Source organism: Taeniopygia guttata, chromosome 6 (genome assembly GCF_048771995.1).
Source record: "Taeniopygia guttata chromosome 6, bTaeGut7.mat, whole genome shotgun sequence".
In the NCBI taxonomy this organism is placed as follows: Eukaryota; Metazoa; Chordata; class Aves; order Passeriformes; family Estrildidae; genus Taeniopygia; species Taeniopygia guttata.
Genome location: NC_133031.1, coordinates 3,821,265 through 3,844,805, shown reverse-complemented (window position 1 = coordinate 3,844,805; position 23,541 = coordinate 3,821,265). Strand labels below are relative to the sequence as shown.

General features: G+C 48.1%; 3 protein-coding genes across 5 annotated transcripts in view; 1 reads left to right on the top strand and 2 right to left on the bottom strand.

Annotated features, from left to right (window-relative positions):
- Nucleotides 1-232, bottom strand: part of RNLS (renalase, FAD dependent amine oxidase) — a 61,730-nt gene extending 61,498 nt beyond the window's left edge. For all 3 annotated transcript variants that reach the window (XM_072930856.1, XM_030275733.4, XM_030275734.4), the window contains exon 1: nt 54-232. In XM_072930856.1, coding sequence (XP_072786957.1) covers nt 54-165 — 112 coding nt within the window. In that variant the 5' untranslated portion in view covers nt 166-232. The remainder of the gene's footprint in view (nt 1-53) is intronic.
- LOC115495738 (lipase member K-like) lies at nt 164-12,756 on the top strand. Its single transcript, XM_072931411.1, has 10 exons — nt 164-308; nt 6,453-6,571; nt 7,157-7,274; nt 7,888-8,086; nt 8,285-8,394; nt 8,537-8,673; nt 9,117-9,254; nt 9,370-9,441; nt 10,458-10,526; nt 12,523-12,756. The coding sequence occupies exons 1-10, from the start codon at nt 164-166 to the stop codon at nt 12,754-12,756; spliced, it is 1,341 nt and encodes a 446-aa protein (XP_072787512.1).
- A 7,172-nt stretch (nt 12,757-19,928) lies between these two features.
- LOC100232747 (lipase member M-like) lies at nt 19,929-23,086 on the bottom strand. The gene is made up of 9 exons (XM_030276924.4): nt 23,063-23,086; nt 22,629-22,746; nt 21,999-22,197; nt 21,777-21,886; nt 21,422-21,558; nt 21,124-21,270; nt 20,557-20,628; nt 20,271-20,336; nt 19,929-20,177 (listed from the first exon to the last, which is right to left on the bottom strand). Exons 1-9 carry the CDS (start codon nt 23,069-23,071, stop codon nt 19,944-19,946), a joined length of 1,092 nt encoding a protein of 363 aa, XP_030132784.4. The 5' UTR covers nt 23,072-23,086; the 3' UTR covers nt 19,929-19,943.
- Nucleotides 23,087-23,541: the final 455 nt, after the last annotated feature.

Genomic DNA, 23,541 nt, shown 5'->3' with positions numbered 1-23,541 from the left:
CACGCCAGGCCCAGGCCCCGGTTTGCCCCACCACCCCGCCGTACCGGACCCACCTGCGCCCCGCGCCTTGTCCCAGACGGACACTCGTCCCCGCGGGGCCCCGCGCAGCAGCGCCGCGCCCGCCGCGCCCGTCAGCCCCGCGCCCACCACCAGCACCCGCGCCATGGCCGCCGGACACCGGCACGGCACCGGCAGCGACACCGACACGCCCCGGACACGCCCCGGACACGCCCCGGACACGCTTCGGACACGCCCCGGACACGCCCCGGACACGCCCCAGGCACGCCCCGGGCACGCCCCCTCTGTGGGCGGGGCCTCCTGCGCAATCCCGGATTGGCCACGCCCATGGGCGGGGCGGGGAAGGCCACGCCCACCTGTGTGCCAGCGCGCGGGAACCCGCGGACACACCTGGGCTGGGCACACACCTGGGCACACACCTGGGCACACACCTGGGCACACACCTCTGTACGGGCACATCTGTGCCGGGCACACACCTGGGCACACACCTCTGTACAGGCACACCTGGGCTGGGCACACACCTGGGCACACACCTCTGTACAGGCACACCTGTGCCGGGCACACACCTGGGCACACACCTCTGTACGGGCACACCTGGGCTGGGCACACAGCTGGGCACACACCTCTGTACAGGCACATCTGTGCTGGGCACACACCTGGGCACACACCTGGGCACACACCTCTGTACGGGCACACCTGGGCTGGGCACACACCTGGGCACACACCTCTGTACGGGCACACCTGGGCTGGGCACACACCTGTATGTGCACACCTGTACACACACACACACGCACCTGTATGTGCACACCTGTACACACACACACATGCACCTGTATGTGCAAGCCTGCCCGGTGCACACATCTATACACACACATACACACACCCGTGTCACATATACCTATACACACACACACCCCTGTGTTACACACACCCCTGTGTCACACACATCCGTGTGTCACACACACCCCTGTGTCACACACACACCCCTGTGTTACACACCCATGTCACACATACACCCCTGTGTGACACACCCCTGTGTCACACTCCCCTGTGTCACACATACCTGTGTCACACACACCTGTGTCACACACCCTTATACACACAGACACCCCTGTGTCACACCCCCCTGTGTCACACATACACCCCTGTGTCACACACCCGTGTCACACACATCCGTGTCACATACACCTGTGTCACACACACCTATGTCACACTCCCCTGTGTCACACACACCTGTGTCACACTCCCCTGTGTCACACACACCCTTTTGTCACACACCCGTGTCACACACCCCTGTGTCACACACATCCGTGTCACATACACCTGTGTCACACACCCCTGTGTCACACACCCATGTCACACTCCCCTGTGTCACACACATCCGTGTCACACTCCCCTGTGTCACACACGCCTGCCAGTGGTCCAGAGCTGGGTGTGACCCACCCTTTCCATCAGCCACTGCCGTATCAAACCCTGCCCAGCTGGAGCTGTGGGGGTGTGACAGCTTCCAGAAGGTGCTGCTGGATCCTCTCCAACACCTGGCTGCTGTTGTGCAAGGAGCCACGGCTGGAGGTGAGCAAAGTGGGACCCGGAGCAGATAGTGCAGAGGGGTGGTGACCCGGCGTGCAATGCTCTGCCCCAGGAAAACAACTTCCAGTCCTCAGAGCCCTGAGAGTGGGCAGCTGCAGGAAGGATTTGGGTTGCTACCCTTACCCAGCTGCGTGGGTGAGAGAAGATGTTCCAGAAGACTTGTGATAGGATCGTTGTGGCATGGGGGATGCCAGAACACTTGGCACACTTTGGCAGAGCTGCTTGTGCCCGAGGCATGGGCAGCTGTGGTGATGCAGGTGTGGTGATGCTCCTCTCCAAAGGGAGCTCCGAGCTGACCTCAGGGCAGGTGTTGTTCAACAGGCTCTTCCTGGAGAGAGGTGGGAGCCCCTGTCTCCCCTTCCCGTGTGTTGTGGGGCCGTCGTGGAGGAGGACACATGATTGGTCTGGCAGTTTTTTTAAGAAAGAAAAAAAGATTTACTGTATAACTGACCGTCCAACATGTGAGAGTTTACAGCTGTGGATTCCCACTTGGTGGGAGGTTTTCTCTTCTTGACACCGTTGCCCCCAAAAGAAGCCTCAGGAGGTTTTGTCCCCTCCTCAGCACCTCCTGCAGAGTTGGCAGCTTGTCCTATTCCCTGCCTGCTGTGGATCCCTCCCTCCAGGTTCTGCTGTTTCCCAGAGGACCCTTGGGGTTGTACTTCTGCCTTGATGGGCAGGAGATTGTCACCACCGTTTGTCACCACCATTTCTTGTGTCTTTGTGAAAAGGAGATTTCTCAAACCTCATAAATATGTGGCCACCAAATGGTTCTGTGTGGGACATGTGCTTGGGAATGGTTGATGGCTCTGAGTGGTCACCTGGATTGTCACTGCCAGCTCAGCAGAGTCTCTCACATGTAGGAGCAGGCAGGAAAGCAGTCACAGAGTGATAGAACCATGGAATATCCCGAGCTGGAAGGACCCACGGGGCTCATCCATCCAACTCCTGGCCCTGCACAGGCACCCCAACAATCCCACCCTGTGTGGAGCTCTGGCAGCCTCGGGGCTCTGCCCATTCCCTGGGTCCTGTCCTGTCCCAGAGAACAGAGCTCAGGGCTGCCCTGGGCAGGAGCTGCAGCCCCCAGGGAGGTCTGACCTCAGTGTGCTCTGCTCCAGCTGAACAAACCAAGTGACCTCAGCCAGCCCCTGTGTGACCCTCCAGACCTTCACCATCATCTCCTTTGAAAGCTTTCTAACCCCTATTAGATGTAGAAGAGTATTAAGACATTACTACAATTAAAGAGTTGAGGCCAAAAGAGGAACACCAAGAGTCAAGACAGAATCCCTGGCAGTAATTTTACAGAAAATCTGATTAAACTTGAGCATGATGGGTAGTGCTGAAGTTTCCACTGCAATGGAAAAAGCTCTGTGCTCACCTGATGGACACGGGGGGACTGCCAGAAAATGGAAGCAGGAGTGGTGCAAGAGAGGGCTGCAGGAGCTGGGTGAGAACCCTTGGATGTGTGGCATGCTCCTGCTTTCAGGCTAAACACCTACCTGAAGTATGTGCTGGTGTCAGGTGGCCCTGGATGAGGGCAGGGCACGGGGACACAGATTAGGAGCTGTGGCACAACAGCCTTACTGGAAAGGAACTGGGAAGGGTGGCAGGCCACAAACTGGACGCGAGCCAACAATGTGCTCTCCCTGCAAGGATGGAGAGCCCCAGCCTGAGCCACAGGAGAGGGCAAGGAGCCACCTGGCTGTTGTCACCCCTGTCAAGAGAGGTGACATCTGCATCCTACATCCAGTCTGGAATGCCTGGTGAGAGGGATGTGAAGATGACCCACAGAGCTGTTGGTGACCCTGCAGCGGGATGTGGATGGAGCTGAGTTTGCTGGGTCTGGCCATGCAGTGAAATTCAAAGGACTCTCTTGATCCTGATGCCTTGTGAAGGCTGACCTAGAACAGAGACTAGATGGAGCTAAAGAATCAAGGGATTTAGTAAGAGGCCTCAATGGATCCACCTTGGGCAGCACAACCTAAATGGCCACAAAAAATGCACAACTGGTCACTGGGGCTCTCACTTTGATCAGTTCTGCTCCGTTTGCATATTGGAGTCAATTGTCCAATTATGGCTTTAGCTTATGAAGTCCCATCCTTCTTGTTTTTCTCTCTTCAGCCCACGTAATTTGTGCTCTTGGGCCTGAGATTTGGATCATTTGTCCTTGGTCCCCAACTGGAGAAGGAATTGTTTTGTCTCCCTACTCTGTGAAGAGAGCTCACCGTGCCTTAATGTGGAGCTCAGACCTGCACACTAAAGCAGCACAGAATCTGAAATATATAAAAGCTAAACCCTGAGGCACCAATCCCATTCAGTCCCTGCAGTGGTGGTGCTTCAGCAGGAGCTGCACATGACCCTCGGCAGGCTGGAGCATCTTGTAAGACCCATGGCCATGTCCTGCTCTCCAAGTGCAACAGGACTCTTTGGGGTGCAGCCTTCGCCTTGCCCCTTCCAGTGCCTCCAGATGTGTGACCAGAGCTGCTCTGCCCTTTCCCTGGAGTGTAGATTTCCATGTTCTCTTTCCTCAGAAGGTGAGGAAACAGAACATGGAACCGATGTCTTACTCTGTGCAGTGCAGCTTCAGTGCCCCAAAAACAAAGTCACCCTTCACCTCCAAACCTCTAAATTACAAACTCCCATTCTAGCTTAGAGAAGTGGGACAAACTGACAAATCTAGGTGCATGCCTTGGACACATCTCAGGCCCATTCCAGGCTGACAGAAGACACCTTTCCCTACTGACCTTTCACTGCAATTTCCACATCAAAACAATCTAGGAAGGAAGGGCAGGAGGCAGCCTCAGCCCTGGCACGGGTGATGGAGAGGCATAATTCTCCCTGTTGGCAGGACACTTGTAGGATAAGGCTCTTAGGTACTCCTCATACCTTCCTGTAAGGGTGTGAAGAATAAGGATGTCGTGGTGGGCTGGCACAGCTCCACCCCCCACCCCAAAGTGGGGCAGGTGGAGGGAACTGGAAGAGCAAAAGTGAAAAACTGGGTCGAGGGATAGACAAGGTACACAGTGTTGCTACGGCAACTTGGCTGGGTCCCATCCCTGTGCTATGAGGAAAGGGAACTCCATCCAGCCTGACCCAGTACAGATGTTTTCAGTCCGTTGCCTGGGATTTAATCTCCATCTCACACGTGGCATCTTTGTATAACAAGAAACATCATCATTTCTAAACAACAGCTATGGGAAGTCCACTTTAGATCTTGATCTTTCCTTGCAATAACTTAATTATGTCTGTTGTAATAAATAAATAAAACCACCATTGAAATGGGAATCTGGAAACTTTCTTCAGCAGTACCAATTAAACCACTTTATCAATGGAAATCACCTCCAAACATCCACAGTCATTTGACTCTGCCTAAACAATATTTAACCAGCCTCCACAAACAAATTCTGGGCAATTGCACTTTCTAAACTGTTGTGTTACCTAACAATTTATATGTCCTGTATCCCAGGGTGTTTACACTTGCCACCCCACCCTGCAGCCAGTTCAAATAGGGCTGTCTCCAGAGGGGTGCAGAGCATTGCTCCATGCACCAACCAGGGGTGAGAACCCATCCTCTGGCACTGCCCTGTGCCACATCTCCATCTCCTCCAGGCTGGGCATCTCTTCCCTGCACTGCCCATCCTCTCCAGGGGCTGGCAGGTCCCTGTCTCCTCCTGCAGAAGCTGTGCCACCTCTCAGCTGGGCTGGCTGCCTTCCCTTCTGCACAGGTGAGTGTGGGAAAAGCATGGCTGGAGCCTGGACAGGTGAGTGTGGGAAAAGCATGGCTGGAGCCGGGTCTAAACGTGCCTGTGAATGGCACTTCCAGCCCATGCTTGCCTCAGAACAGGGGATCAAAACCTGATTTGCTGGGTCGGTTCTAGAGGCTTGTCCAGCCCAGTTTTTCTTGTGGTGTCCAATGTTAGAGTTGTTGGAGGCAGCAGTCCTGCCCAGACCTCTCAGTACCTGTCTGTGGTGCCTCCTGCCCATAGCTGTGTGCAAAACCTGATTGCCTCCTGCTCATAGCTGTGTGCAAAACCTGCTGTTCCCATCGGCCTCCCCCACCTCCTGTGGCTGCTGCACTCTCCAGCACATTGAGTGAGGGGTTTTTTAAGCTGTGTTAAACCCAGTATCACTAAGGCATGTCTAGATCTGCTGGAAGATATGCCTCTCCCCATTCTACATATAGATCTGCACATCAAAATGTCCTTTTCTGAATTCAATGTAATCAAATCTTGTCTTTTACACCATGCTCAAGGAGAAGGGCAAGCAGTTAGAGATTTTCTTCTCGTGATTTTATTTCTATTTAGGAAGGGAAGGCAGTGCTGGATCTTATTCATCCTCCCTCTCCCTCCTGGGGAGGTTTGGGCAGTGGTGTCAAGAGGTGATGCAAACAGCAGGGTGATGGGACAGAGCTGTCCCTTTCGTGGAAGAGAGACTGGAGCATGGGCACAGATAGGACAAGCAACACCCTACGTCCTCTGTGTATTGGAATGGCTCAGTGGAGGTCTGAGCAACCTCAGGGGGTTGGAATGAGAGAGGCTTTAAGGTCCCTCCCAGCCCAAACCATTCTGTGATTCTGTGATTTTAACCTCTTGCAGTCCCCAGTGGTTTGTACAGCACCCCAAGGGTTGTCCCTCACCTCTGACAGGGATTCCTGAACGTCTGCCCCCACCTCCCTGGAAACATCCCTGCTGAGATGTGTTCCCTGAGCCACCCCGTGTGCATTAAGGCTCTTAAGTGGTCATCCAGGCCACCAGGCTGAGGCTGAGTCCTACCTGGGGTGTTTCCCTGCCCTCATCTCTCCTTGCCCTGCTTTCCCTGGCACTGACTCTGTGGGTGTGCTGTTCCAGGCACAGCGAGGATGTGGCTGGCTCTGGCTCTGCTGTCCGTGGTGTTCTGCGGGATGGCATCCGGGGAATGCTTCTTGAATTCCCCATCTCCTAAGAATCCAGAGGCAGGCATGAACATTGTAAGTATGATGGCATTGGAAAGGAGGTGGGAAGTGTCCAGCAAACAGCCATCATTAAATAATTACAGTGAAATATCACATTCAGGGATTTCCTTGCCGGAGCCTTGAAAATGTTATTATTTATGGGAATAAATCACACGGGACTCCATTTTCTTCACGGAGAGAAAAGCCCATTCTTTATTACATAATTCCTTTTTATACAGTTTTACAAACCTCCTGTGTGACTCCAATTGGTCAGTAGCTTTCTTGCCAATTACTTTATTGGCTATTAACAAGTTGTTATTGGTCACTCAAACTCTCAGTGTGTACGTGCAAGGAAGTTGTTTGTGAGAGATTGTTTTCATTTTTCTATCTAACAGTGCAAAACCAGTTTATACACGTTCTGGTTGGTTGTTTTTTCCTAGGAATAGATTGTTATGTTAACTAACTGCTCACACCAGGATTGCTTTCATATGGAACTTGCAAAGTGCTGGCTTTGACAAGGCCAGCCACTGATTCCAGGAGAGCAGGCTTGATTTTCATGAAGCCTTTCTCTATGATTTTTCTACCTTACTGCAACAATTATTGGCTTTCTTCTTGTTGCAGAGTGAAATGATCTCGTTCTGGGGATACCCCAGCGAGGAGTATGATGTGGTGACAGAAGATGGTTACATCCTTCAGCTGAACAGAATTCCTCACGGGAGAGAAAACACTGGGTGCCAAGGTAAAACTGATGCCATGCAGGACACACACATGCCTTGAACCATTCACTGGGGTACCAGGACTTGTGCAAGAGGGTTTTCAAAGCTCCCTGTGGCTTGGCATCAGTTTTGATAAATAAGAATTTGTCAGAAAGGCTGATCCCTTGCCAGGGGTGTTTCCTCACCCTCCATGGACCCCTGAGCACTGAATGTTTGGCTGCAATCCCTGGTGACACACCTTGGGTTCTCTCCAGAGCCTGGCTCCCAAAATGTGCTCCTGCAGCCATTTGATGGATCAGCAGAGTGGTTTGGTACTCCCTGAGGAGCCTCCAGGGGATCCTGTTGTCCTGTGAGGAGGATTTAGATCCATGAAAATTGCATTTTTCCTATCACATCCCCAAGCTCCTCCATGTTTGCCTGCAGAGCTCCCTGGGCAGCCCAAGTTCTGCCAACACCCCCAGAGATTTTGGGGATAAAGTCCAAGATAATGGTGCATTTTTAAATGAAATCTAGAGTAACACCGACACAAACCTCCACAGATTTTGGCTGCCATGGGGATAACACTTCATGAACAGTCTCAAAAGGTGACAAACAGCATCAAAAATAAGGAGAGTCACCATGCTGCCTGTCTTGCAGGTGTGAGACCCGTGGCACTTCTGCAGCATGGCCTCCTTGCAGAAGGCAGCACCTGGCTCACCAACTTGGCCAACAACAGCCTGGGCTTCATCCTGGCAGATGCTGGCTACGACGTCTGGATCGGGAACAGCAGAGGGAACACCTGGTCCAGGAGACACCAGGTGCTGACTACCACACAGGATGAATTCTGGGCTTTCAGGTAAATGGGTTTCAGGGTCTCAGAAGCAGCTCATCCAACTTATTTTGAGTGTAAACCCCATGTGAAAACTCAGTAGGATGAAGAAATTTGTGGGCTGGCCCTGCCCTCCCTGCTGGTTTTGTGGTTTGTTTGCTGGTGATGGCTGCGCAGGGGCAGCTGCTGCCCCTCTCAGCAGGATGTCTGCTCTTCCTCCTGCAGCTTTGATGAGATGGCTAGATATGATCTCCCAGCCATGATCAGCTTTATCGAGCAGAAAACAGGACAGAAACAGCTCTATTATATTGGCCATTCCCAAGGCACCACTATAGGTGAGTGGGTCCTTCTGATGACAGCACGAGAAGTCTACATCCCCTCTCAGATTTGTAAAATTACTCATTGAAATTAAACTATGTGCATGAGTGTTTTGAAAGACTAAACCATTTTTTTTTTCTGCTGTTTTACCCCCCCTAGGTTTTATAGCCTTTTCCACTATGCCCCAGCTGGCTCAGAAAATCAAGGTGTTCCTTGCTCTTTCACCTGTGACCACGGTGATATTTTCTCGGAGCCCGTTTACAAAACTCTCATTCTTTTCTGACTCTGGCATTAAGGTTGGTCTGCACTGTGTTCTGCACAGCCAAAATGGTTTTCATAGCAATTGTGAAATTATCTATGGAGTATTTCAGGTCATTTACAGAGAGGGGAGCTCTGTGCTCTGTCTGTTTTCATAATGAAGAAAAACACATCTCATTACAGAACCTTTCAGTCCTGTCCTGAATTCACTTCCCAAAATGTTCTGGCAGAATTAGATCCAAAACGTTGATGAATAAAAGTGATGCAGAGGCTGTGAATTGAGCCCTACCATTTAACACAAGATCATTAATGAATGTAAGAGATCATTTCCATAAGAAACAAAGCATTTAACAGGATGCAAGAGAGGCTTCACTATGGGCAACCTTAACGTGGGGATAAAATAGAAGATGTAAAGTGGTGGTGCTCTGGGGAAAAGCATGACCAGATTTCCTATTTGGTGAGGAGATCTGGAATTTTACAGGAGCTGTTTGGCACCAAGGAGTTCCTACCCCACACTGCCCTGGGGGAGCACATCCTCTCCAGGTTCTGTGTCTGCTCCAAGGTCTGCAAGCACATCTTGGCTACGGTTTTCGGGTTTAACTGGAAGAACACAAACATGGTAGGTGGGAATGAATCTGCAGAGGGCCCTTCTGAAGGCCAAAGCCTTGGCAATGCCCTGTTTTGCAGAGCCAAGTGAATGCTGTGAGATGTGAAATGTGCTCATGTTCTTGCAGAGCCGATTCGACGTGTACATGGGACACATCCCAGCTGGGTCCTCGGTCCAAAACATCATCCACTGGCTGCAGGTAAACCTCCCCAGCCCCTCCTGTGCCCAGCAGAGTGTCCCTTGTCCCTTGCTGCGCTGCTTGCTGTGAGACAGACCTTTGCCAGATCTCTGCTGGTTTTGTTTTCACCCCTCCCCAAAACGCTCGGCAGATTTTGGAGCTGAGCAGCCCCAAAGGAGTGGGTCTGTCAGGAGGAACCTGTGGAGCTGAGGACCCTGCATCCACAGCAGGGCTCTTATTTCAAACCAGCTTCACTCTTGCCCTGCAGCCCAAGTGCCATTAGTGGTCAGACTGTGGCAGAGGTGCATCTGGACAGCAGCCAGTTAAGCTTATTACCAATAAAGCTGATTATTTCTCCTCCTTCCCCTTGTGGGCTTGAGAACACCACCAGAGCCCTTTGACACTGAAGTTGTGTTCTGCTGCATTCCTTTTCTCTTCCCCAAGCTAACAATCTGCACATTTTTCTGTAGATTGCAGACTCAGTCTGTGTACCTTCTGTGAGGTGTATGCCACAGTCTGTGCTCAGGGCACAGCTTCTTCCCTGTGTGGAATTCCTGCTCAGGGACCCCAGAAGCACTTTGTGGGGTTTGCAGCAAGAACACACACTCCATTTCCTGAAATGCTGCTGCCCAGTGAAGGGATCAAGCCACCCTGACCTGGTATTGCTGATAGTCCTGTTCCAGTTAGACAAGAGATGCTCAGAGGCTCCTTCCATCTTTGGTTGTGCCATTTCAGGCCAACTCTCCATCCCACAAGGAATATTTAGAGTTCTAAACCCATTTTCCAGACCATTTTAATTTCTTCCCATCCTAGTGTTATCCACAAACATTATAAACATAAACCATTTGCCCATTTGTCCAAAATCACGACAAGAATTACTTGTGCTGGGCCTAGGGCCAGACCTGTGAGACACTCTTGAAAAATCCTGCCAGTTCAGTGATTAAAACTGACTTTTGAGGGTTGACTTTTGAGGGTTGACTGCATCCCCAGAGAGCTGTGATTTCACTCAGAGCACTGCATGTCTGAATTTGCTGCAGGGAGTCCATGGTGGGGCACTGAGAGCATTTGACGGGGGGCACATGTACAACAGCCTTCACTACAGACAGGTGAGGTCTTGCAGTGGCCTTCCCTTTCCCTCTTCTCTTCCCATGCATGCCTGCTGGGTCTCCCCTTCATGTATTTCTCCCTTCACAAGCTGGAATTCAGGATCTCTGCTTGGAACAACAGCATTTTCCATTCTCAACTCTGTTTTGCAAATGCCTTGTAAATGGAATAAAACGCTTTAAATTAGAGGCTTTCCTTTTTCCATAGGATAAGGGGAAATGGTCTCAAATAACACCAGACTGAATATTAGGAAAAATTTCTTCTCTGAAATAGTGGTTAAGCCCTGGAACAGAAAAAAAAAAAAAAAAAGCTTCTTTCTTCCTTAAACAAAAAAAAAAAATCATTCAGAAGGCAGTGTGCTTCTCAACTGGATTAATTACACTGCAGGTAATGAGAGATGTTGTTGATCACCTCATGGCAAGTCCTCAGGGTGTGAAGCTGAGACAAACCCTCCAAAAACGTTTTGATTTCAAAACCTTGCTCCCAAACACCTCCCTGCTGTCACTGAAGGAAGTGCTGGTGAAGTGTCACCACAAAGCCCAGCAGGGCTGGCTGGGAGGGATTTGTGGAGGTCAGGATGATCCAACAGCACCAAATCAGGGCAGCCAAAGTTCTGCCTCCTTATCCTAACCATTTGTAGAATCAGAACTAGAATTTCTAGCTGGGCAGAATGAATTCTCTAATCAATTTTAATTAAATTAACTCACTACATCGTAGCACGTAAAGCTATGCTGCATCTCTACTGAAGTTCTTTTCCTTTCAAGAAATAGGAGTTCCAGTTTTCATTTCCCCCCATTCCCAAAGAGTAGCAACGGTGCACAATTTGTTGCAGTCCAGCAACATCTCCTCTTTGTGAAGCCCCTTTCCCATCTCTTCTTTGTGAAGTCCCTTTTCCCTCTCCACATTCTGAAGCCCCTTTTCCCTCTCCAATTTGTGAAGCCCCTTTTCCCTCTCCAATTTGTGAAACCCCTTTTCCATCTCCAATTTTTGTAGCCACTTTTCCATCTCCTCCTTGCAAAGCCACTTTTTCATCTGCTCCTTGTGAAGCCCGTTTTCCATCTCTTCTTTGTGAAGCCCCTTTTCCATCTCCTTTCTGTGAAGCCCCTTTTCCATCTCCTCCTTTGAAGCCACTTTTCACTCTCCTCCTTGTGAAGCCCCTATTCCATCTGCTTTTTCTGAAGCCCCTTTTCCCTCTCCACTTTATGAAGCCCCTTTTCCATCTGCTCTTTTTGAAGCTCCTTTTCCATCTCCTTTTTGTGCCCTTTTCCCTCTGCTCTTTGTGAAGCCACTTTTCCCTCTCCACTTTATGAAGCTCCTTTTCCCTCTGCTCTTTGTGAATCCCTTTTTCCATCTCCAATTTTTGTAGCCTCTCTTCCATCTCCTCCTTTGAAGTCACTTTTCACTCTCCTCCTTGTGAAGCCCCTTTTCCCTCTGCTCTTTGTGAATCCCCTTTTCCAATTTTTGTAGCCTTTTTTCCATCTGCTCTTTGTGAAGCCCCTTTTCTCTCTGCTCTTTGTGAATCCCCTTTTCCCTCTGCTCTTTGTGAAGCCCCTTTTCCATCTCCAATTTGTGTAGGCTCTTTTCCCTCTCCACTTTATGAAGCCCCTTTTCCCTCTCCATTTTATGAAGCTCCTTTTCCCTCTGCTCTTTGTGAATCCCCTTTTCCATCTCCAATTTTTGTAGCCTCTTTTCCATCTGCTCCTTGTGAAGCCCCTTTTCTCTCTGCTCTTTGTGAAACCACTTTTCCCTCTCCATTTTATGAAGCCCCTTTTCCCTCTCCATTTTATGAAGCCCCTTTTCCCTCTGCTCTTTGTGAATCCCCTTTTCCATCTCCAAATTTTGTAGGCTCTTTTCCCTCTCCACTTTATGAAGCCCCTTTTCCCTCTCCACTTTATGAAGCCCCTTTCCCATCCCCACTTTATGAAGCCCCTTTCCCACCCCCACTTTATGAATCCCCTTTTCCATCCCCTCTCTGTGAACCCCTTTTCCCTCTCTCAGGTCGGGGCTCCGTTCTACGACGTGCAGCACATGGAGGTGCCCACGGCCATCTGGAACGGGGGCCGGGACTGCCTGGCCGACCCCCGGGACACCGCCATCCTCCTGCCCCAGCTCAGGAACCTGGTCCACCACAAGCTGATCCCCCACTGGAACCACATGGATTTCCTGCTGGGCCTCGATGCCACCGAAGTTTTGTACCGGGAAATCCTTGACATCATGAAGAAGCATCCCTAGAGATGCTGGTTGTACTTGATACTTTTTTTTTTTTTTTAGTGCTGTTTGGACCATGTGCATATAGTTGATTAAAATGTTCTGCTTTGAACTGGAGCAGAGACAGGGTGGGGAGAGGAGCCTTCATGCTATTCCTGGCTGGCACTGCATTGCCTTTCTTTTTCCACTTGCTTTCCTTCTTTTTCCTTTTTTTTAAATTTTTTTTTTGTTTGTTTTGGTTTGGTTTTTTCTTTCCTTTTTTGTTTTGTTTGTTTGTTTTGGTGTTTTTGCTTGTTTGTTTTGTTTCGTTTGGGTTTTTTTGTTGTTTTTTGGGGTTTTTTTTTTTTTTTTTGTTTTTTTTGTTTTGGGGATTTTTTGTGTCTTCATCACTGACACAAAGCTCATTGTTGCTGTCTCAGTTCTGACACTGTTACGCTTAAAACAATCAAGGAGGATCAGAAAGAGATCCAACAGATCTGTGGTGAAAAACACCAGAATTAGGATCCCAGAATGTTTTGGGTGGGAAGGGACCTTAAAGCCCATCCACCTTCCACCATCCCAGGCTGCTCCAAGCCCCATCCAGCCTGGCCTTGGGCACTGCCAGGATCCAGGGGCAGCCACAGCTGCTCTGGGCACCCTGTGCCAGGGCCTGCCCACCCTGCCAGGGAACAATTCCTAATTCCCAAAATCCCATCCATCCCTGCCCTCTGGCACTGGGAAGCCATTCCCTGTGTCCTGTCCCTCCATCCCTTGTAAATAGTTCCTTTCCATCTTTCTCCCTTCAGGTACTGGAAGGACATCTCCCTATAGAAAAAGCAGTACTAGTGGTTTTGAATTCAATAAAAATTGTGATTAATTACACTTTTAATGTGGCTGGGTTTGGACATTATTTTTTTTTTTCTTTCAGTGACTGAAATCCTAAAGAGAAATTACAAGTCAGACAGCCTGGTGTGTGATTCTGATGCAGAATGTATAAAATCCAAATAAAAAGGGGCTTAGGGCATTCCCAAATTGCTTATCTTAGGGTTTATCTCAGAGGTTTTGATAATAAGACCGAGTGGTGATCTCAGAGGTGCCATGATGTGATCATAATTATTTTCTTTAGCCTAAAGGAAGGGCTGTTATTTTACAGGAATAAAAGATTTGGCTGTTTCTGTCAGCCAAAATCCCGAGGCCCATCAGAAAATCTCGATAAATGTCTCATTGGTGCAAGCACCAGAAGAATCAGCTTCTTTCAGGGAGGGAGAATCCAGCTGTGAGGCAAAGCAATATTTCGTGGAGAAATTACTCAAAATCATGCACTGGAGTATGATCGGATGTGCAGTCTGCCGTGCTTCATTTAAAATTCCCTGCAAGATCTCCATCGCCCTGAAAAGCAGAGTAGATCAGACAGACAACTGGGGGAGGCCAGGAAATAAATCTGGGGGAGAGCAGCCATTCCAAGTGTTGCTTTGAGTACTATATTATATTATATTATATTATATTATATTATATTATATTATATTATATTATATTATATTATATTGTATATTACTATATTATAATATAATATAGACCAATCTATATTATATATTATTATTATATTAAATACTATAATATAATATATAGGATATATAAAAATATATATTGTGTATAATTATACTTATATAGGATATCTAAAATATATTATATGATTAATATGTATTAATGTATATTATATAAATACATATATTAATATAGTATATATTAATATACTATATTATATATTCTATACCGTTTATAATCTAATAATTTAATATATATTATATAGTACAATACATTATAATATATTATATATTATATATTATATATTATATATTATATATTATATATTATATATTATATATTATATTGTATCTTCTATAATATTACATTATATTTAAATAATATTTATTTTTACATATAATATATTATATATTTTATATAATACGTTATATATTATATATTATCTAATACTATAATATATTGTATTATATATTATATTGTTATAATATAATATATAACAATATATATTATATATTATTAAATTATAATATATTGTAGTATAATATATAGTGTATATATAACGTAATTATATATAAAACATAAAATATAATTTAGATGTATTAATATACATCATATATCTATTAATACAATATATATTATTATAATATAATACATTATCATAATTTTATATAGTATATTATATACATTATATTAATATATTCTATTCTAATATTGTACTATATATTGAATAGTACAATATCTTATAATATATATTATATTATATTATATTATATTATATTATATTATATTATATTATATTATATTATATTATATTATATTATATTATATTATATTATATTATATTATATTATATTTATTTTATTATATTATATTATATTATATTATATTATATTATATTTATTATATTATATTATATTATATTATATTATATTATATTATATTATATTATATTATATTATATTATATTATATTATATTATATTATATTATATTATATTATATTATACTATATTACATTATATTATATTACATTATATTACATTACGTTATATTACCTTATGTTATGTTGTGTTATGTTATGTTATGTTATTTATACTGTTGGTGTATCACTATATCACAGATTTCCTGGCTGTAATTTGCTTGGCAGAAGTGAAGGACCGCGATTCCTCCCTGCTGCTGGCTGTCCTCGTGCTGGCCTTGCTGACCCCTGAGTGGCTTTTGGGGAGAACCTTCCCAGGGGGACTCTGAGCCACGACGTGTTTGGGTTAGAGGAAATCTGTCCTCCTGCTTCCCTCAGCGTCCTGTCCTGAGCCTTGCTCCTCTGGAGGGCAAAGCCAGGAAGCAAAATGAAAATTTAACGGCATTTAGTTGTGAAAAGAAGCTTGCACTTGTTACAGCTTCCTGGAGTATCATGAAGCCACGTTGGTTGCAGTGAATACTTCATGATTTAGTTCTTTTTTTCACCCCTTTTTTTCCTAAGTATGAGCTTCCACCTCATTTCAAGAAGCTTTCTGTAAAATTGTCCTTTTAGATAATGCTCTTCACCTAATCTATTTATTCAGTTTGTTCAAGACCATCCATTTCCAGTAAATATTCTTCTCTCTACTAAGAAAATTGCTTGTAAATTTTATCAGGTGATCAGATTATTGGATTTGGTTATTGTTTGCTTTTCTGTCTTTAAGAGATTCTCTAAGCATCTTTCTGTAGTACAAATTCTTGCATAAATTAATCCTGTTTAAACACATCTCCTTTTTTTTTTTTTTTAAGTCTCTTGCCAGTTCTGCAGAAACAATTTGCCCAAAGCCAAAAAAAAAAAAACCCAAATTTGAAAATGCAGCTTCACTTGGTATTTTGCCATGGGGACAAAAGGGCTTTTCCTTGATTGCTTTGGGTGGGTTTTTTTGGGGGTTTTTTGGGTTTTTTTGGTTTTTTGTTTTTGTTTTTTTTTTTTTTTTTTTGGGTTTTTTTTTTTTTTGTTTGTTTTTTGGGTTTTTGGGGTTTTTTTTTTCCTGTGTCTAAGTATTTTCTTTCACTTTCAAAACTCTGGAACAAAGCTGTGACCCAAATCCTGGCTGAAATGAAAATAAATCAGCTGCCAGCAGCAGGAGGTATTTGCAGGTGAGACTCGTGGCACATGACAGGACCCAGAAGGTGTTGAAATAAATGAGTGAAGAACCCCCAGATCATCCCCTGGGGTCAAGAGGGTGCAGAGGGGTGACACAGCATCCCTGTTTCCCAAGCAGCTGGGAAACACCAAAAATCCCAAATTCCCAGTCAGGGTTTTCCTGTGTGCTGTTTCCCACCAGTGCCTGGCACCCTGATGGTCCCATCCCAGCTGGAGGTGGCCCTGGCCTCTCCCCACCACTGCTCCTGTGACAGGTCCTGTGCCACTGCCACCACGGGCTGCCACCCTGCTCCTGCCAGCTGCCCAGTCTGGCCAGTTGTCCCTTGCTGGGAGCACTGGGAAGGCACCAGGGACCTCAGGGGACATTGGCACTGCCCTGAGGCCATCACCACCCTGCATGGGGAGAGGATATTCCATGGCCCCTGTCATTTATTGGCCCCTGTCATTTATTGGCCCCTGCCATCCCATGTCCCCTGTCATTCCATGAGGACATTCCCTGTCCTCTGCCATTCCCTGTCCTCTGCCATTCCATGTCCCCTGTCATTCATTCCCTGCTGTCCTGGTGGGAAAGGGTGACTGGGGCTATGCCATGCCAGACTCCCCAGCCTGCTGAGTCAGCACGTTTGTCCTCTGGCTGGCAGGTGAACATGTCCCCAAATAAAAGACTAAATAAATAAATAAACAAACAAACAAAGAGCCTTTTGCCACCGGGCTGGTGGGCTCCTGGGACAGCGAGCCAGGTCTGATGTGGCACCAGTGACAGCCAGACCTGCTGGTCCTGAGCTTCTCTGATTCGGTGAGCAGGTTGATTCTTTTGTGAAAGGATTAGGAAGCAATATAAAATAGTGGCCAGGACTCCAGGTCCTCACAGTTTTGTGGGTGGAATAACAGGAGCCTGGCTTTCTTTCACCTGGAAAATGTTCTTGAAGGTGTTGTTTGAAGGTGCAGCCTTGAACACAGATGTGACCCACCCTCATCAGCCTCAGCATTGTGTTGCAAATCACTGGCAACAGCCTCCAACCCTGTGCCAGCTCCTGTCAACATGTTATTAGGCAATCTATTGACAGATTAACTTCAATCCTTCTCCTTTCTCTCTCCAGATGCAGGGCAGGGGTTGGAATATCTTTGCAGAGCGTTGTGCAGAGACCCCAGCGTGGCTGGTGTGGTGCTGGTGTGGTGCTGGTGCTGGTGTGGTGCTGGTGGCACCACCAGCTGCCTTCCTTAGGAGGATCAATGCCCTGAGCCCAGCTTTGCAGCCCCACAAGCTGCTCAGCTGACGTCAGTTTGGGTTAGAGGCAACGCTTTATCCTTTAAACATATTTATCTCTCTATTAAAAGGCGGGGGATGCAGAGGTTGCAAATTAATCCCACTGAGGTTTAATCCGCCCAGACCGTCAACATTTTTATTTTCTTTGGATTGGAGGTCCTAAAACCTTCTGCTGTGGGTGTCTTCTGCCACGTGCAGGGACTTGCAGGCAGAATCCTGCACTGCTCCACAAACAGCTGCTATCCAGCACATGTAACACAGAGGTGGCTCTGTACAAAAAATATGCAATAAACAGAATAAGGGAATCCCATGCAATAAATAGATGGGGCTGCCAGGCTGAGCAGGAGCATGCCCACCACACCTGATGAGTGGCTGAGCACTCATCAGAGAGGTGGGGAGATGCTGTTTTCTGCTCCTTGGAAAACCTTGGGGGTTTCAGTAGCTGTTTCTCATCATCCACTGGGTCAGGTTTTCACACTGTGGTTTTTCTCCGGAGTCCTGGAGCTGCTGACAAGACAGAAATAGCTCAGTCCTGGTCACTGGGCCACACCAAGGATGCCCTGTTGATGCAGATGATCTTTTTGGTGCCAGCCTCTGGCAATATTCTGCCATTTCCATCCCTGACAAGGCAAAAGGCACCTGCAGAGAACTCATCCATCCTGGTGCTGGGCTGCTCTGCTCCTAGAAACTGTCAGATGAATGGCTTTGGTGATTGAAGGGGTTTTCTCTGAGTAGTCCTGCTGATAAGGTGGAACCCAGAAAGTGAGATGCTCAGCCTTGACAGATATTCTCAGAACCTGAAACTAAGTCATGGAGCTACCAATTCCTGCCCTCTTTAATGCAGCACAAATGTAGGGGGGAAAAATATTGTAGCTTTGATTCCAGAGAGTCAGCAACGAGTTAACCTCTCCTTACTGGGTAAACAGAGTGGCTGAAATTCACTCCTCTGGTCATGAATTTCTTTTTCATTTCAACAGTAAGGAGCTAAACAGGATGATCAAGAAAAGCCTGGCAGCAAACCATATGATTGGAGAGGGATAGCCAGGTGGATTTGTGAGGTGAGAAAGGGCTTAGCCTCTCCTTGCACATTTCATCACCAGTAAATCACCAGGTTTGAGCTTCACTCTGCACAGTGAGGAGGATCTGGTGAGGAGAATCTCCTGCTTCCCTGCCCTTTGCCAGCTGTGCCCAGCTCAGAGCCCCCCGGGCCAGATGTGGCCCCTTTCCACCAGTGGCTGTCACAAGGTCACTTTCCTCCCCTCCTGTGCCTAAACCCACAAACCACAGCACGTGCTCAATTCCTGGAGTAAAATTTCACTCTTGGATTGCTCTGAGCCTGCAAAAGCTAAAAAAAAAAAACCCAAAACAGCAGACCTCCTGCAAACTCAGCAAGCCCAGAAAGCCAAAGGCTGGAGCTTGGCTGTGGTGCAAGATTTTATTGCAATCTCTACAGACACAGAGGGCAGGCAGAAATCACAGCATTGCATTTAAAAGCCTTAAATCAGTGTGGAACACAGGGACAGGGAACATTTTTAAGCAGGGCATCCCTCACACAAGCCCCATGCCCCAGGGCACATGGGAACAGGCAGCTCCTCCATCCTGGGGCAGCACATGGATAGATGGATGATGGATGGATGGATGGATGGATGGATGGATGGATGGATGGATGGATGGATGGATGGATGGATGGATGGATGGATGGATTCATGGCTGCATTCATGGATGAATTCATGGCTGGATTCATGGATAGGTTCATGGATGGGTTCATGGATGGATTCATGGATGAATTGATGGGTGGATTCATGGATGGGTTCAGAGATGGATTCATGGATGGGTTAATGGATAGATTCATGGATGCATCCATGGATGGATGGATGGATGGATGGATTGATTGATGAATGAATTCATTAATGGGTTCATGGATGGATCCATGGATGGATCTGTGGATAGATCCATGGATGGATGGATGGATGGATGGATGGATGGATGGATGGATTGATGAATGGATTGATGGATGGGTTCATGGATGGATTGATGGATGGGTTCATGGATGCATCCATGGATGGATGGATGGATGGATTGATGAATGGATTGATGGATGGGTTCATGGATGGATTGATGGATGGGTTCATGGATGCATCCATGGATGGATGGATGGATGGGTTCATGGATGGATTCATGGATGGATTGATGGATGGATTCATGGATGGATTCATGGATGGATTGATTGATGGATTCATGGATGGATTGATGGATTTATTCATGGATGGATCCATGCGTGGATCCATGGATGGAATCATGGATTCTCCTCCATCATGGCCACCATCCGCCGGTACATGCGCTGCGGGGCGTTCATGCCCCAGTGGTGGTCAAAGTGGTTCCAGTCGGGGAAGTGCTCATAGTGCACGACGTTGCTGAGGTGGGACAGCAAGACCTGGGTCTCCACAGGGGGAGTGACCCAGTCGTGCCCTCCACTCCACATGGCCACCGGCACCGTCATGGCTTCAATCTGGTAAAAGGGCGGTCTCAGCTGGGAGGGGGGAAAGAACTCCTGTTACCTGGGGGCTCTGATGGGTGGGGTGTGCTCCCCCGTCCCAAACCCAGCCAGCCCCGGCCCCTTCACCTGGTTATACTTCTCCATGTTTCTCAGCCCATAGTCAAACTGCTTGAACTCGAAAGATTTTGCAGTCTGGAAGACAGAGGCAAAGGGTTAATCCAGGTGAAATTCTGGATCAGCCCCCCTGGACAGCTGTGGCTTTTGAGACACCTTGGCGCAGCACCTTAAGAATCCCTTTTGTCTCTTGGCTTTGATTCTACCTCCTTTACCCGTTTCCAGCAGCATTTGAAAATACCACATAGATTCATAGATTAAAAGAAAGATAAAATAGTTATAAAATCAGAATCTCTACCTGTCCCCAGTGCAGAAGATTTTTTACTGATGTATAGTCTGGAAAATGAGATATGTACACATCCACTCGGCTCTACAGGAAAAAGAAAGTATTTTGTAAGTGAGTTGGGAAGGATGAAAATCCATCTAGGCAAAAAAACCTCAAGCATTCTGTATTATAACTGCAATATAAGTGCTATACACTCTTTATTCTTTAGCAGCTTTCTTCTGCTCAGACCTAGAAGCAGCTTTCAAAGGTAAGCCACTTAATCAATGGAAATACACTTAAAACAGAAATACAACTGGCCCAGTCATTCTTTGGTTATTTTCTTCTGTAAACTTGTTGCATGTCAGCCAAAAATGAGGCAGGCATTTCCTTTCCCTAAGAGATGAGACCACAAGTGACTCTCTCTTACCAAAGACTCCATTAGGTTTAACACCCGCACACCACTGCAGGGAATCTCCAAACAACCACTGCCTTTCACACCTTATTTTAGGGGTTTATACTCATTGTTGTGTATCATTAACTGTCTCCAGGTGTCTGGGAAAACCAGAGAGGGCTGTGACTTGGAGAGCCTGGTGCACCCACCATGTTCAAATTCTTCCTGTCGGGCCCTCCGAAGAGGAAGATACTGCTGGCACACTCTTCAGCTTTCAGTAATGTGTTGCACCACTCAGCCAGGCGCAGCCTCTCCTTCCTCGGCACCAGGACCAGCTCCCTGGTTCCAAATATTTTCTGCAGCAGCACGAGGAAATGTTAGGAATGATGCTAGCAGCTCCCACGCCCACCACAGGTGCAGGAGCAGTGCACAGTGGCCATGCAGGGGGCAGGAGTTGTCAGAAGTCCCTGGATTTCGGCAGTAACAACCCACAGACCCCTCCTGTACCTTGAGCAGCCAGTCTGGTAGAAAGAACAGCTTTAACACAGGGCCCCGGGCATGGCGGAAGGTGTGCACAGGAGCCAGGGCAAAGAAGAGTTTGATTTTGTTGGCCAGATTTGGCAAGCTGGAAAACGCTATGAAACCTGAAAAGCAGCATGAGAGCACAACATGAACCCCAGCTCACCCCAGGCTCTGTGTCTGAGGTGCAGGCTTTGAGCAAAAATTGCTCCTAGATGCCAGCCTAGCCCGGGATGGGTGGGCAGGATGTGGCAAATCCCTCCCATGCAGAAGGCTGGGAAGGCAGGAGGGGACAGCAGCTCCCAGCAGTGTCCAGTCTGGGATGGACATGAATGTCACTCACCCAGGGAACTGCCCTGAGCGTGGCCAACGTAGAACAGCTGCTCCTGCTGCGTTTCCATCAGGATGAAGCCCACCATGGCCGGGAGGTCGTACATGGCCATCTCGTGGAAGCTGCGTGGCAAAGGGAGAGTCTGGAGGAGATTCCCACCTCCCAACCTCCCAGGGACACCAGATCAGTGCTGACAGCCCTGCAGCCCAGCCCTGTCCTCGCTGGCCCCCTGACCTGAAGTCCCAGAACTGCTGGGAGGCCACGGACAGGCTGCGGTGCCGGCGGGACCAGCTGCTGCCGCGGTTGTTCCCGAGCCACACGTCGTATCCCGCGTCCGCCAGGATGAAGGCCAGGCTGTTCTCAGGGAAATTGTCCACCCAGTCACCACCGTCCAGACCAAACCCATGCACTATCAGCACGGGGGTCCTGGCTCCTGAAAGAGGAGAGATGAGGTAGTTGACAGAAGGCGACACCTTCCCCATAGAAAAATAAAACAACACTGTACATCTTCATACTATTGTCCGCAAGCTGCACATTTAAAGTTCCCTTCTCCCCTAATTTCTCTGATCATACTGGTGCTTTTTTGCATTTGGGGGCTTTTGCCACCCCAGGCCCTGAGCCTGGACCTTGGAGGAGGGGTTTGCTGCAGGGAAAGAGCCACTGGGGCTTTGCTGGGTCACCGCCCCATCTCAGGTGCAGCAAAACACAACGCTGAGCTCCTAAAGGCAGCCAGGAAGAAGCTCCTCATCCCTCTTCCCGCTGCCCAAACCATGCCTGAAGGCACAGGCGTTCCCACTGTTTCCTCTTGCACCTCATCAGGGGCCAGGGTCACAGCTGGTGTCCCCTGGGTGAGGCTGAGCCCACCTGAGCGCCCCACGCCCCCCTTGCCGTGGGGAATCCTGTTGAGGCTCAGGAAGTAGCCGTCCTCAGTCATCACCTCGTACTCCTCGCTGGGATAGCCGTGGAAATGGATCTTCTGGCTCTGCAGGGACAACGGTGTGAGGGCAGAGGGTGACCCAGCACGCTGTGCCTGCCTCAGCTTCACCCACGGCTGCCACCCACGTGCTGTCCCCCAATGTCACCTCCACCCCAAGGAATCAGAGGGACAGCAGGGAGAGGCCAAGCTCAAGCTGAGGGCATGAAGTGAGTGCCAGCAATGCAAATATGAGAGATTTTCATTGCCCTGAGCCCCACAAAGAGGCCAGGTGCAGATGCAGGAAAGGGCTGAGCCCAGCTGGTCCCTCAGGAAGGACTATGGGCACACTCCTGGGGAAATGAGGTACTCCCCCAGCACTTACAATGTTCATGAAACTCTCAGGGTTGTGGAACATTTCAGCACCTGGGATGGCATCTTCCAGCCCCTGGGCCAGGCACAGGGCCCCCAGCAGCAGCCACATCTCACCTGTCTGCAGCACCTGGGGGATAAGGGGCTGGATGAGCAAGGCTGTGGGTGCTCCAGAGGCATGAGGAGCACTGTGCAGCCCCAGCAGCTTGGCAGCACAGCCAAAGCCTGATGCTGCCACGGGGAGCAGCTGTCTACAGCCCCTTGTGCAGGTTGGAACCCACCCCAAGCCTCTCTTGGTGGCCATTCTCATCCAGTCCAGCTCTAAGTGCAGTACGGGACAAGTAGCCTCCCACCACTCCCTGCCTGGGAAAAGCATCAGGGTGCCTTCAGGGAAATCCTTCAGCTTTCAGAAAAAGCATTTCAGGGGAAGAATGCTCCCCCAAACATGAGGGGTCATGCCAGAGTTCCATCCTGCAGGAGCTTCCCTGCTCC

Excerpts from the sequence above, each read along its gene's own strand:
- LOC100232747 (XM_030276924.4), bottom strand. Across the intron at positions 20,629-21,123 it reads ACAGGAAGAATTTGAACATG|AGCCGAGTGGATGTGTACAT; the intron begins GTGGGTGCACCA and ends TTTTTCCTGTAG. Across the intron at positions 20,178-20,270 it reads ACATGGAGAAGTATAACCAG|CTGAGACCGCCCTTTTACCA; the intron begins GTGAAGGGGCCG and ends CCCCCCTCCCAG.
- LOC115495738 (XM_072931411.1), top strand. The coding sequence starts at position 164 with ATGGCCGCCGGACACCGGCACGGCACCGGCAGCGACACCGACACGCCC. Across the intron at positions 8,395-8,536 it reads TTCCCAAGGCACCACTATAG|GTTTTATAGCCTTTTCCACT; the intron begins GTGAGTGGGTCC and ends TACCCCCCCTAG. Across the intron at positions 9,442-10,457 it reads ACATCATCCACTGGCTGCAG|GGAGTCCATGGTGGGGCACT; the intron begins GTAAACCTCCCC and ends AATTTGCTGCAG.